This window comes from Trachypithecus francoisi, unplaced genomic scaffold, assembly GCF_009764315.1.
Source record: "Trachypithecus francoisi isolate TF-2019V2 unplaced genomic scaffold, Tfra_2.0 Lachesis_group13, whole genome shotgun sequence".
NCBI classification, from domain to species: Eukaryota; Metazoa; Chordata; class Mammalia; order Primates; family Cercopithecidae; genus Trachypithecus; species Trachypithecus francoisi.
The window spans coordinates 125,133,720-125,147,094 of record NW_022681458.1 but is presented as its reverse complement, the minus strand read 5'-3'; the positions used below and the strand labels follow the sequence as shown (position 1 = coordinate 125,147,094).

Genomic DNA, 13,375 nt, shown 5'->3' with positions numbered 1-13,375 from the left:
CAAGAAAGGGATTCCACTATTGTCCTTCATCTTCCTGAAACTTCATCTCTAGAATAACTAAATTCAGATGTCTTCTATTTTGAGGATGCATTTACTTTGCAAGTCTCTCCTTGATCTTCAATGCAAAAATCCCTAAATCAGAACTGCTTCCTTCCTAAAAAGCCAAGCACACTGTACAAAGCTTTGGGAACAGGGTTGAAGGTGTGAGGCATCATTGTACTGCCATTTCCAAAGGAATTACCTTATCTTTTAGATCTAGGATGTTAGAACTAGTCGCAAATAAACCTTTGATTATCTGCATTCTCTGATCCATTTGGGACATACCAAATGTCAAGTACAGCCCCGTTGACTCTCAAAAATTATTGGAATGCTTGTCATTATTTTTTCATCATTCATATGAGATTTTCATCTCTTATAAAGTGAATATAAGCTCAAGTACTTTGAAAACAAGTTTCCTCAGAAATGGAAGAGAAAACTGTTTTTGTTTGATTATTTGTTTGTTCTTCCCCCTCTCAGATGGGAAAATAGAAGAATACACAAAACTTTGATCCATTTCTAAAAACCATTAAGTTTTTAAAATTTTCTAAAAACATAGAAATTCTCTTTAGGAGAGAAGAGTTTTTGAGAACTCTGGCTGCACATTTTAAAAACTTCTTTTTGCTTATATCAGTTTCTGAGAGGTGGGTCTGAAATAACTGATGATTTGTTCCCTTTCTGCAATTGGGTAAGGTGGCAGCTCTTACAAGACTCTCTTTCGGTCATAAATGCATTTTAATGATTGACATGCGCTTAATAATACAGACAGCACCTGGATTTTTAAGAGCAACGTGCTGCCAGGGCCTTCCTTGTATTAAAACTTCATTTTTGACCTGAGGCCTACAAGTCTCTGTATTCAAAAACATCTCACCGATTCAAGAGAAACAGCTCAGTACCAGCTCACAGTTTTCTTTTTCAAATAAGGAGGATTGAGGTTGAACTTTTATAATTCAGAACATGAAAAATAGTATAATTCTCAGTGATTAACTCACCTCCATTACTGGAAATCTAATAAATTTTATAAAAATCCTCTGACTGCACAAATTCATTCTTAACTTTTATGACTCTGCAGAATGAGGCCCCTTTTAGCTGTATCTCTTGAGTCAGCACAGAAAGAAGAAAAATGTGTTAAATAGCTACTCAACACTTTGTGCAGTATTTGAGATATACTACCTCATTTAATTGCCAACACCAACTTATAAAGCAAATTTTTTTTTAATCTCCTGTGATAGACAATCTCTAAGATGATCCTGGATAATCTGTGCCTGTTAATATCCAAGCCCTGGTGTCATCCCCTCCATGTGGACATAAGCTGGGCATATTTACTTGCTTCTCAGGAATAGAATATGGCAGAAGTGAGGAGATGCCATTTTCTGTATTAGATTATAAAAAGACTGCGGCTTCTGTCTTGGGTGGTTTTTCTCACTTACCCTTGGCAGCTTTCTGGAGAGGCTCATGAGGACAAGTTGGTAAAAGAAACCAAAATATTTCACCCCAAAATATACTTCTTTGACATATTTTGAGAGGGCCATTGTGAAAGAAGCAGCCCTGCAAAGCTGTCTTTCGTGGGGGACTTGCATCTGTAGAGAAAACCTGCATTGATACAACAAGGCTTTCTGTGAGGTTCTCCCTTGTTTGGATTGAGGATTGAGAGTCTAAACATGTAAGAGTCTGAAAAAGACATTTGTCATTTATTCTTTCTAAGGGCTGATACCTGTATGGCTTCACCTACATTTTAAGACCACCTAGAACCTCCTCGGTAAACAGAACCTCCTCTTCTCTCCCCTCAATTACCGGTCATGCCATCATAACCTGATTTACTATCTTACCTGTGTTTTGTTGCTGTTTTTGTCATTGTGTTTTTGAGATGGGATCTCATTTTGTCATCCAAGCTGGAGTGGAGTGGCACGATCATGCCTCACTGCAGCCTTGGCCTCCCTGGACTCAGCTGATCCTCCTCCCTCAGCCTGCCGAGTAGCTGATACTACAGGCATGCACCCACATGCCCGGCTAATTTTCAGTTTTTTTGTAGAGATGGGGTTTGGGCTCAAGAGATCTGGACTCCTTGGCTTCTCAAAGTGGTAGGATTACAGTTGTGAGCCACCGTGCCTGGCCCATAACATGATTCTGGCCATGCTCTAAACCCCAGTTCTTTTTTTTTTTTTTTTTTGAGACGGAGTCTCGCTCTGTCACCCAGGCTGGAGTGCAGTGGCCGGATCTCAGCTCACTGCAAGCTCCGCCTCCCGGGTTCACACCATTCTCCTGCCTCAGCCTCCCGAGTAGCTGGGACTACAGGCACCGCCACCTCGCCCGGCTAGTTTTTTGTATTTTTAGTAGAGACGGGGTTTCACTGTGTTAGCCAGGATGGTCTCGATCTCCTGACCTCGTGATCTGCCCGTCTGGGCCTCCCAAAGTGCTGGGATTACAGGCTTGAGCCACCGCGCCCGGCCTAAACCCCAGTTCTTTCTGTAATCTCAAGGTGGTATAAAGGCATCAACCATCTGCCATTTCTTTGGGCTTTTATGTTTTGTATGTCTTTGTGACTCCTGTGCACACGTGTGCATGTAATAAAATGTGTATGCATTTTTTCCTGTTAATTTGTCCATTATTCATTTCTTTTATAGATTCAAGTTATTTTTAAATAACTTGAGGGGGGAAATATAAACTTCCCTACATGTGGAAGTGGATTTTCTGAAGCCTGCCTGAGCACATGAGTGAGTATGGAAGCAGATCTTCCTCCACTGAACCTTGCCATGGCTGCAGTCCCCATTGGCAATGCAATTGTGACCTTATGGGAGACTCTGAACCAGTCACCCAGCCAAGTTGTCCCTGGATTACTGATCTACAGAAACTAAGACACAATAAATAATGTTTTCAACCATTAAATATTGCTGTCACTTGATATGCAGCTATAGATAACTAATACACTTCACTTTACATATGAGACAAAGTTTATCCAGGGCCACAGGAAAGGAAGGAGAAAACGTATTAATACTTTTAAACTTGACTGACTGACTTCCAGACTCAGGACTTTCTGCTATGCTCAGGGGTTCAGTGGGCCATTTTGTTCGCCTATGGACATTTGAATGTCTCCCACGGTCTGACATGACCATAACTATGAGAAAAGAAATACAGCTCACAGTAGTCTGAAATATGCGAGTGATGCAAAGTATATTGGGCCCAGAGAGGCATGACTATGAAACTTCAGTCACACACCCTTCCCCTGAGCTCAAGGCACCCATGCTCTGGGCAATTGTTTAAAGTCATTTTTTTCCTGACTACCTGCCTCACCCATTATCTTCTTGCTCCTGGAATCTGTGATACAAAGAACAATGCACAGGAAATCTTTAGCTGGTATGATTTTAATGTACATTTCTGATAAACAATATAGAAATTACCTCTTTTTTTTCTTTAAAAATCTGCTTCTAACTGCAGCTAATCAGAGCAGAGTATACATTCAGGGCAACTTGAATCTATATTCCCAGCTTGCAATATTCAAGCTTGGCCCAAATAAACTATCTACTTATATTAATATTGCCTTGGCTTCTTCCTTTTAGGTCCACAACTATTAAGTCATATCCTTTACAATTTAACTCAATTTTTGCTAATCTACTTGGATAAAAAATCCATGCAGTCCAGTTGAGAGAAAGGCATCTAAATTAAATTGTAGTATAACCCATGATGGATGTTGACCCGTGGTGAAAAGCAGAGGGAGATTTTTATTCAGACTGTTTATTCAGGGAGACTTCTGAAAGAACTTCATCTATCAGCAGCTGCAGCCCAATCCCTGCTCAATCCTTGGCATGTGAGATTTGACCTCAATGAGTATTTGTCAACTTAGTAAATATACCGCTGCTTGAAGGACATCAGATATTGGTAACATAACAGAGAATGAGGGCGAGACTTCCACTGTTCCATGTTGAAGAAACAGCAGCTGGAGGAGCCAGGGTATCCAAAAATACAATTTGTTCCTGGACCTGCTGCATATTGCTAGACAGTAAGATCGGTAGTACATGGCAATGAAACAGTGCTTCCCAAACTTTGGCCATTTGAGGACCGTTTAAAAGTGTTCCCATTCCCTGGTGCCATATGTACTTGCATTTACTTAATATATTGAAAGAAATAAAGGGTATTCAGTTAGGAAAAGAAGAAGTCAAATTGTCCTTGTTTGCAGATGATATGATTGTATATTTAGAAAACCCCATCATCTCAGCCCCAAATCTCCTTAAGCTGATAAGCAACTTCAGCAAACTCTCAGGATACAAAATTAATGTGCAAAAATCACAAGCATTCTTATACACCAGTAACAGACAAACAGAGAGCCAAATCAGGAATGAACTTCCATTCACAATTGCTTCAAAGAGAATAAAATACCTAGGAATCCAACTTACAAGGGATGTAAAGGACCTCCTCAAGGAGAACTACAAACCACTGCTCAGTGAAATCAAAGAGGCCACAAAAAAATGGAAGAACATACCATGCTCATGGATAGGAAGAATCAATATCGTGAAAATGGCCATACTGCCCAAGGTAAGTTCTAGATTCAATGGCATTCCCATCAAGCTACCAATGACTTTCTTCACAGACTTGGAAAAAACAGCTTTAAAGTTCATATGGAACCAAAGAGAGCCTGCATTGCCAAGACAGTCCTAAGTCAAAAGAACAAAGCTGGAGGCATCACACTAACTGACTTCAAACTATACTACAAGTCTACAGTAACCAAAACAGCATGGTACTGGTACCAAAACAGAGATATAGACCAATGGAACAGAACAGAGTCCTCAGAAATAATACCACACATCTACAGCCATCTGATCTTTGACAAACCTGACAAAAACAAGAAATGGGGAAAGGATTCCCTATTTAATAAATGGTGCTGGGAAAATTGGCTAGCCATAAATAGAAAGCTGAAACTGGATCCTTTCCTTACTCCTTATACGAAAATTAATTCAAGATGGATTAGAGACTTAAATGTTAGACCTAAAACCATAAAAACCCTAGGAGAAAACCTAGGTAATACCATTCAGGACATAGGCATGGGCAAGGACTTCATGTCTAAAACACCAAAAGCAACGGCAGCAAAAGCCAAAATTGACAAATGGGATCTAATTAAACTAAAGAGCTTCTGCACAGCAAAAGAAATTACCATCAGAGTGAACAGGCAACCTACAGAATGGGAGAACATTTTTGCAATCTACTCATCAATGGGCTAATATCCAGAACCTACAAAGAACTCAAACAAATGTACAAGAAAAAAACAAACAACCCCATCAAAAAGTGGGCAAAGGATGTGAACAGACTCTTTTCAAAAGAAGACATTCATACAGCCAACAGACACATGAAAAAATGCTCATCATCACTCGCCATCAGAGAAATGCAAATCAAAACCACAATGAGATACCATCTCACACCAGTTAGAATGGCAATCATTAAAAAGTCAGGAAACAACAGGTGCTGGAGAGGATGTGGAGAAATAGGAACACTTTTACACTGTTGGTGGGACTGTAAACTGGTTCAACCATTATGGAAAACAGTGTGGTGATTCCTCAAGGATCTAGAACTAGAAATACCATTTGACCCAGCCATCCCATTACTGGGTATATACCCAAAGGATTATAAATCATGCTGTTATAAAGACACATGCGCACATATGTTTATTGCAGGGCTATTCACAGTAGCAAAGACTTGGAATCAACCCAAATGTCCCTCAGTGACAGACTGGATTAAGAAAATTTGGCACATATACACCATGGAATACTATGCAGCCATAAAAAAGGATGAGTTCATGTCCTTTGTAGGGACATGGATGCAGCTGGAAACCATCATTCTCCGCAAACTATCGCAAGAACAGAAAACCAAACACTGCATGTTCTCACTCATAGGTGGGAACTGAACAATGAGATCACTTGGACTCTGTAAGGGGAACATCACACATCAGGGCCTATTATGGGGAGGGGGGAGGGGGGAGGGATTGCATTGGGAGTTATATCTGATGTAAATGACGAGTTGATGGGTGCTGATGAGTTGATGGGTGCAGCACACCAACACAGCACAAGTATACATATGTAACAAACCTGCACATGTACCCTAGGACTTAAATTATAATAAAAAACCAAATAAATAAATAAATAAATAAAAATAAATAAATAAAATAAAATATATATGTAGACACGTATATATTTTAAATAATGTTTTAGATTTACTGATTTTTACATGAAATATAATTTAGGGGCTATCCAAACTTCCATGCTAATGTGGTTTAAGAGGAGAATATAGACTTGGAAGTCAGACAAATTCAGGATAAAATCCCAGCTCCATCACGTAGGAACATGAGATTTGCAAGTGATTGCCATGACTTCTGATTTCCTCATTTATTAAGTGAAAAATAGTAACTTCCTTCAGTGAGTGTGGTGAAGATTCTGTATGATACATGCCATGTTTGTGGAGAACCTAGCAGAGAGTCCTAGAAATGGTCTAGATTGTGCTAAATACTCTCAGGTAAGAATTCTTCTTCCCATCTTTCCAATGAGACTGCTAAGAGACTAAGAAATTTAAGCACTTAACCGAAGTTGACATAGCTAATTCTAAATTCACTGTTTTGTTTTGTTTCCTACTAAAAAACAAAAAAACAAAAAAATGCTAGCCAGGTACAGTTGCTCAGGCCTGTAATCCCAGCACTGTGGGAGCACGATGTGAGTGGATCATGAGGTCAAGAGATCGAGACCATCCTGGTCAACATGGTGAAACCCCATCTCTATTAAAAATAAAAAAAAAAATTGGCTGGGTGTGGTCGTGTGCATCTGTAGTCCCAGACACTCTGGAGGCTAAGGCAGGAGAATCACTTGAATCCAGGAGGCGAAGGTTGCAGTGAGCTGAGATTGAGCCACTGCACTCCATGCATTTTAAAGATGGCAAGACTCCATCTTAAAAAAAAAAAAAAAAAAAAAATGCTGCCTCTTCAGACTTGGAGTAAATTTGTGAATACTGGGCTAACCCACATCCCTGAGATTTGGATTCTGTATGTTTTTGTCAGGACCTCAACCTTTGTCAACTTGGATAAATAAGAAACTGATCCAGAGTGTCAGCAGACAGTACCTGTGAGGATTTCAGCTACACGTTCTGTCATTTTCTGAATCACGAGTCTCAGGATTCCACTCTCCAGGCTCAGCAGCAGGGTCCCCGAGCCTTCAGACAGCTCTGTGGACAGAAGCAGACCATCCTTGTTCCATGTTCGAAACTGGAAACTCACTGAGAGCCCATCAATTTGGGGGGTGCCGGGCAGCAGCAAATAGCTGCCGCTGGAGTTGACAAATGTGATGGGCACAATCTGTGGTTCGGAGCAGGAAAAAGTGACATTGCCCTGGAAAACAATAAAAGTCAAACATATAAAAGCCATTTTTTATTCAGCAATCTGACAGCTGATATAAACAACCACCTGGGAGCTGACCTTAATTTCAGGATCATTTCACATTCAGCGGCAAGATCTTAAAGAAGAAAAAAATGTCGGCTTTGTTCAGACACACTCACAAGATTATTTTCCATTCATGTGTTAAGGATCACAATGCTATCTGCAAAGAGGGCCATCCAAGAGTCCCAGAAGGAAGGGGGATGGACGCATCCACACTTTCTAAGTGTGTAAAAATAATTACATTTACTCATTATATAAATACCTATGGCAAGTCAACTATGTGCCAAGCTCACAATGTGGACACCAGCTCCCGCGGGAGCCTGGCAAGAGAAATAACTGGACAAGCAAAGGTTATGCGAGGGAAAACAAAACAAAGGAAGGAATTAGGAAAGGGGTGGAGTACCTTGACTAGCCTTTTCAGCAAAGGGCACAGTTTGTGCAAAGGCTTGAAGAAATTAGCAAAACAGCATCCCTAAGGAATTCCAGGGAACCTGCCATTTCTAAGTAGTTAGTGGGACAGGAAGGTCCAAGTAGCCTAAAGGAGGTAAGTCTGGAAAGTGAGTAGAGGCAGAGCTGGAAAGTCCTCTGCTGCTTCCTGAATAGTTTTCTTTCAAACTCAGAAACAGTGCAGTGACACGGGCCAAACATTTAACTTAGTAAAAGTATTTTCAATAACATAGATGAGGAGTGGATGAGAAGACTGGTCTTGGGGAATATTAAGTGTGTATTGAACCCAAAAGAAGAGTAAGAAGATTATTCTTTGCATAGGAAAAAAGGTAAAGATCCCACAATTCTTAACCTGAATGGCTACCTGAATTTAACTTTCCACCGAGGCAGCCAGGTGGCAGAGTTAGATACGTAGTGCAGTTCTCAGTCCCGGAGCAGGGGAATGGTTCAATTCCAAAAACCTCTCCCCAGAAAAACATCTGCAGGTCCCAACCATGTTTATTTATGATAGTCTTGTATTCTTGAAAATGAATAACAGTCCCCAAACAAACTTCTACCAGTAGCACATTTCTAATGATTCATCCATCAATCACAGTGCTATGAGCATATTATTGCATGAATCATTTGTTGTAGTTGTTTAGATGTTTTCTTCCCTTTAGGCTAGATCCTCACAAGTTAATTAATGTGTCAAAGGGTAAGGCCCTTGATATCCATCAAGCAATCACCCACAGTATATATCACTCCACTGTGCCAGGCAATAGGATAGGCACTTTCATACATATCTTGTGAATTCTGCACAACAATGCCATAATGTATTATTTTCTTCATTTAAAGGATGCACAAACCAGACTTAGAATAAATAACTTAGCAAAAGCCATGTGCCTAGTTAGCAGGGAACATGGAAGACAAACCCTTGTTTGTCTAACTTGGAGGCTTTTGCTTTTAGCCACCATCTCTGATACCTCCATCCTCTGCACCGAGTGCCACCATTAAAAAAAAAAAAAATCCACCAACTTGCTCTTGGTATCTCACAGTTGTTTTAATTTGCATTTTTGAATCTCTGGTAAATTCACTTTCAAGAATAAAAACATCACCAATGATGGCCAACTCATCGTGGCAGGGCTGTCTTTTGGAAGAAGCCAAATCACACATGCTCTGCAGAGAGGCTAGGAAGTAGTAATAACTTTTATTTATCTTTTTCTTTCCTAAGGTCAGTATCATTTTTGTAAAAACAAATCTGCCAAAGCACAGCTGCATTCAAAGTCTGAGGTTGCGTAGAGTGGGAATGTTCACAAAGATGAAGAAGGCAAAGGCATAGGAGGTTGCGAAAGTATCCCCTCCCCCCGAGTTATCTAAAACCCAGTTTAGCTTCACCCAAGCCCTCTTCTGAGGGTTCTCTGGATCAAAGCCATGGAAGGCGGCTTCAGGACAGTGGGGTACTAGAGGACCTGAGATTCTTTCCTTATTTGATCAGTTTGCTCACATTTGAGCAGAGGTCTGGCTCTCTTTCCTCAGTCTCCCTTCATTTCATTGTTTAATTGGCCCAACTTCTTGCGCACAATTCAGGGTTGCTCAGAATCTAAGGAGTTCCTGGATTGGTCCCCCAGAGCAAGGGCTTTAAATAAACACCTTCAGAGACTGTTAAGATAAGGCTGTGAGTAGGGATGCACACCTAGCTCAACAGAGAGCAGGAAAACTTTGAAATGCGCTGGGATATGCTTTCTGTCCTTGGACAGTTTCCTCACTCACCTTAGGCCAGCTTCTCTCTCCCTTCCCCCGATTCCCTTCACACTTCCCTCTATCATTCTTGCCCCTATGCAGCCACTCCAGCTGTCTAAAACTTCTTTGTCTTTAGCGCGTGCCTCTACTATATTCTCCAAGGGCAAATCCAAAGGCAAGTAGGAGAGAAAAGATGTGGGTGGATGGGAAATTCCTTCTACACAGAATCTGACCCAGCTCTCTGGGCGCACGTGAATGTTTGCAGTTCAGCTTCCTGTCACACAGCTGCTGTGTGCCACTTTTCTGACAGTCCTGTCTCAGCTGGGCTTACTGCTGGCAGAAATGACGTACAGTATTGAGGGCCATTGGTGCCACCTCCATTCACCAAAGTGAGGCGAAAAAAGAAAAATGAGCTGCATGTAAAAATGCTACGTTTGAAATCAACATGGACTGACCATTTTCAATAGTGCCATTTGTGTCTCCAGAATCTGTCTCAAGACGGCATTTGAGGGAGTTCCCGCTGGCCATTTAGAAAAGCCATGAGAGAAGACATTACTTTAGAATTGTGTCAAAAGAGACATGGCAAAGGGTCAGTGGCCTCTATTCTACCCTATATACCTTTTAATCCCTTTCTTCAAATATCATTCCTCCTAATCCCAAGAAGGGCGCTTCATTCCCCAAAACCGCTCTGTCCCTCTGTATGTTTAATTCCATTCAAGATTTTAACATTCATTCAAGATTTTTCAAATATTATAAAATTGTGCTAAGCACAAGTTCGTTGTACACATAAATCTGACCTGATCCTTTGCATGATATAGTAATTAAATTTACTTTATATACTTACTCTAATTTACTGTAATTGGTACAAAGTATGTCTGGCAAGGAAGGGTGCATTGATCAAACCTTCAAGGTAAACCACTGGCCTTGACCTCATAAGTGAGATTGAAAGGAGGTCAGTGAGCTACCATGGGGCCTTTTTTTCCTCCCTATATTTTATAAGAACTACAGGTTCTTTCATTGTCCAAAAACGAAGTCACTCTTTAAGGAAGGAATGAAATTCTTGGTGTCTGAGTGCTTTTCCTTACCACATCCCTCAAGCTCCAGTTGAACCATGGACTCCTCTGTCTGACTGTGACTGCCATTCAAGATGATAATGAGACCTCCCCAGGGCAGCAACTGCCACAAGTCACTGGTTCCTCCAAGTGTGGGTCTCCTGTTGTTCCTAAGATGGTAGTTCTTAGTGCCCTATAGTTTCACTCACATACGTGCCCCTTCTCCAACAATCAAGATGTTCAGAAGTGCTGGGCCAAAGATGGAGTAGATGTTTGCCCCTGGGGTTCCCCAAACTATGTCTTTTTTTCTTTTTTTTCCTGACAAAAGACTCTTTCCTTGACCTAACTCTAGTCAGGCTCCTCTGAGTCCTCCTTTGGACTAGGTGTGACGTTGGGCTCTGTCCATGGCCCATTTTTTCCAGTTTTAGCAAGAATTCTGCAGAGTCAGAATACCAAAACCTCCCACCTTGGTCTGACCTCCTTGGATATATTATCACACTTGCCTGCCTTCAACAAAGCTCCCGTTGGGGTAGTTTAGAAAGAAGTACCCTACCTCTAAGTAACTTTCCATTCCCTGACCCCCACCCTACTCCGTGGCTATAAATCCCCACTTTTCTTTATTGTGCTCAGAGCTGAGCCCAATCTTTGCTCCCACTATAAAACCCCATTTAGTAGCCCCCCTTATCATCTTTAACAATTGTAATGAATATTTTTTTTCAACACTTCTCTAGAGACCCACTACAGTCTTTTCTTGGTCAGCTCTGCTGTGCCATGCGGTGCCCGGATTAAACATTATTTCTGGGTGTGTCCCTGTGTGTTTCTGGATGAGATTAGTATTAAAATTGGTGGACTTGGCAAAGGACAGTGCGCTCCACAGTGTGGGTGTGTATCATGTACTCTGCTGAGGGCACAGAGCAAAATGCAAAGGAAGGAGGAATTTGTACCTTTTTGTTTCCTTCCTCCCTGCTTGATCGAGAAATTTCATCTCGTCTTCTCCAGCCCTCCGGCTGGGATTTACACCTTCTGGTACCCAGGCCTTGAAACACAGACCAACACCGACTTTCCTAGGTCTGCAAATCATTGGTCTTCCCAGACTCTGTAGTGCAGTGAGCCAATTTTTCATTATAAATCTCAATCTCTCTTTCAAATCTATTTCTCTTTCATATTTGCATTCCACATATATAGAGATCCCCCTGGCCCTACTTTTCTGGAGCACCCTGATTCATACCAATAGCCATGTGGGAAAGTGAGGAAAGATAACAGATTCATGAGAAATTTACAGGTACAACTGATAGAAGGTGCTGACTGGGGAAGGGGCTGGAGGGGCCAGCATGGTTCCCATTCTTCTCTGACAGCACAATGAATTTCAAATAGGAAAGCACAGATGGCTGCTGACTACTGATAGACCATCACCTCACTTGGATTGTGTCCCTGGTCATTGGCACTACCCTCACTAGAGTGAAGAGATACACTAACAGCAAAGCTGTCCTCTAGACACATGCTGTGTCTTCCTCCCTCCACCAGGCATGACCTCTTCATTCCTCTGCACCCTCCACCCCCACTTTTGCCCTGCAGGGCCCAGTAAGCCTTCTGGGCTTGCCCATGCCCAGTCCTTTCCTGACATCCATCTCACAGTGGCTGCCTTCTCCACGGGCTTCCAGTGGTGTGTGCTACCTGTGGAAATCTATTATATTTCTTATATTGCCTTGTAATAATTAGCTACTTTTTGAAAACTGCCCATGCCTTGCATAACAGGTTTACAATTTGGGATAGAGCATCTTGCTCTGAATTCTAAAGGAAGTGACAGTGTTAAATTTAGGCAGAACTAGATTCCTGTTACAAATATTTACTGAAAAAACCATGCCTTTCTCTGGTCCTCATTGTTTCCTTTATAATCTGGGGAATAATAGTAGAGGGATGATTTAAGACCACATGAGACCACGTGCAACATGTCTAGCATTGCTCCTGGCTTATTATTTTTCTCTCTTCCCAGGTCTGACACTTTTCTTGGTGGCCAGAGGTGAGTCACTTCTAGAGGCTTAGGTTTCTTTTTGGTGAACTGAGACAATTGAACTGGAGGGCCCTAATATTTCTACTTGTTTCCCTAACCTTGGGTATCTGAGGCTGAAGACCCACATCTTTACCATCTGTCTTGTCTTTGGAGAGGATTTAGGGATGATCTGAATCATTCTGTTGTTGGCATGAGAAGTGTAACCAAGTATTTACATTTTAGAAGACTTTTTCTTTGAATGATTCAGGCTCTAAAGAGGGAAACTTAGGCCTCTTTCCTAGTAATTCCTGTCTCGATGCAGGAAAGAGGGCAAGAATCACCATACATGATAATTATATTAAAATAAAAAGGAAGTGAGCAAAAGATGATATAGTTTTACATGTTAAAGAAATAAGAAGGCAAGCGTGGTAGCTCACATCTGTAATTCCAGCACTTTGAACGGCTGAGGTGGGAGGATCACTTCAATCCAGGAATTTGAGACCAGCTTGGGCAACATGATGAGACCCAATCTCTATTTAAAAAATAAATAAGAAGCCTGATATTTTAAATCACACTTATGAGAGTATAATAACCAATTGACTGATTATGTTTTCCCCTCCCCTCCCCTCCCCAGAAACTGGAGCCTAAAATATTTTACAAAGAGAAAGCTAGATTAATGCCGAGCTGTATGAGGAACTACAATGGTTGCGACTTTCTTGCAGA

At 41.3% G+C, this 13,375-nt stretch overlaps 1 protein-coding gene across 2 annotated transcripts in view; it reads right to left on the bottom strand.

Moving 5' to 3' along the window:
• CNTNAP5 (contactin associated protein family member 5) overlaps positions 1-13,375 on the bottom strand; it is a 493,109-nt gene that overhangs the window by 414,164 nt on the left and 65,570 nt on the right. For both annotated transcript variants that reach the window (XM_033231817.1, XM_033231818.1), the window contains exon 5: positions 7,132-7,396. In XM_033231817.1, coding sequence (XP_033087708.1) covers positions 7,132-7,396 — 265 coding nt within the window. The remainder of the gene's footprint in view (positions 1-7,131; positions 7,397-13,375) is intronic.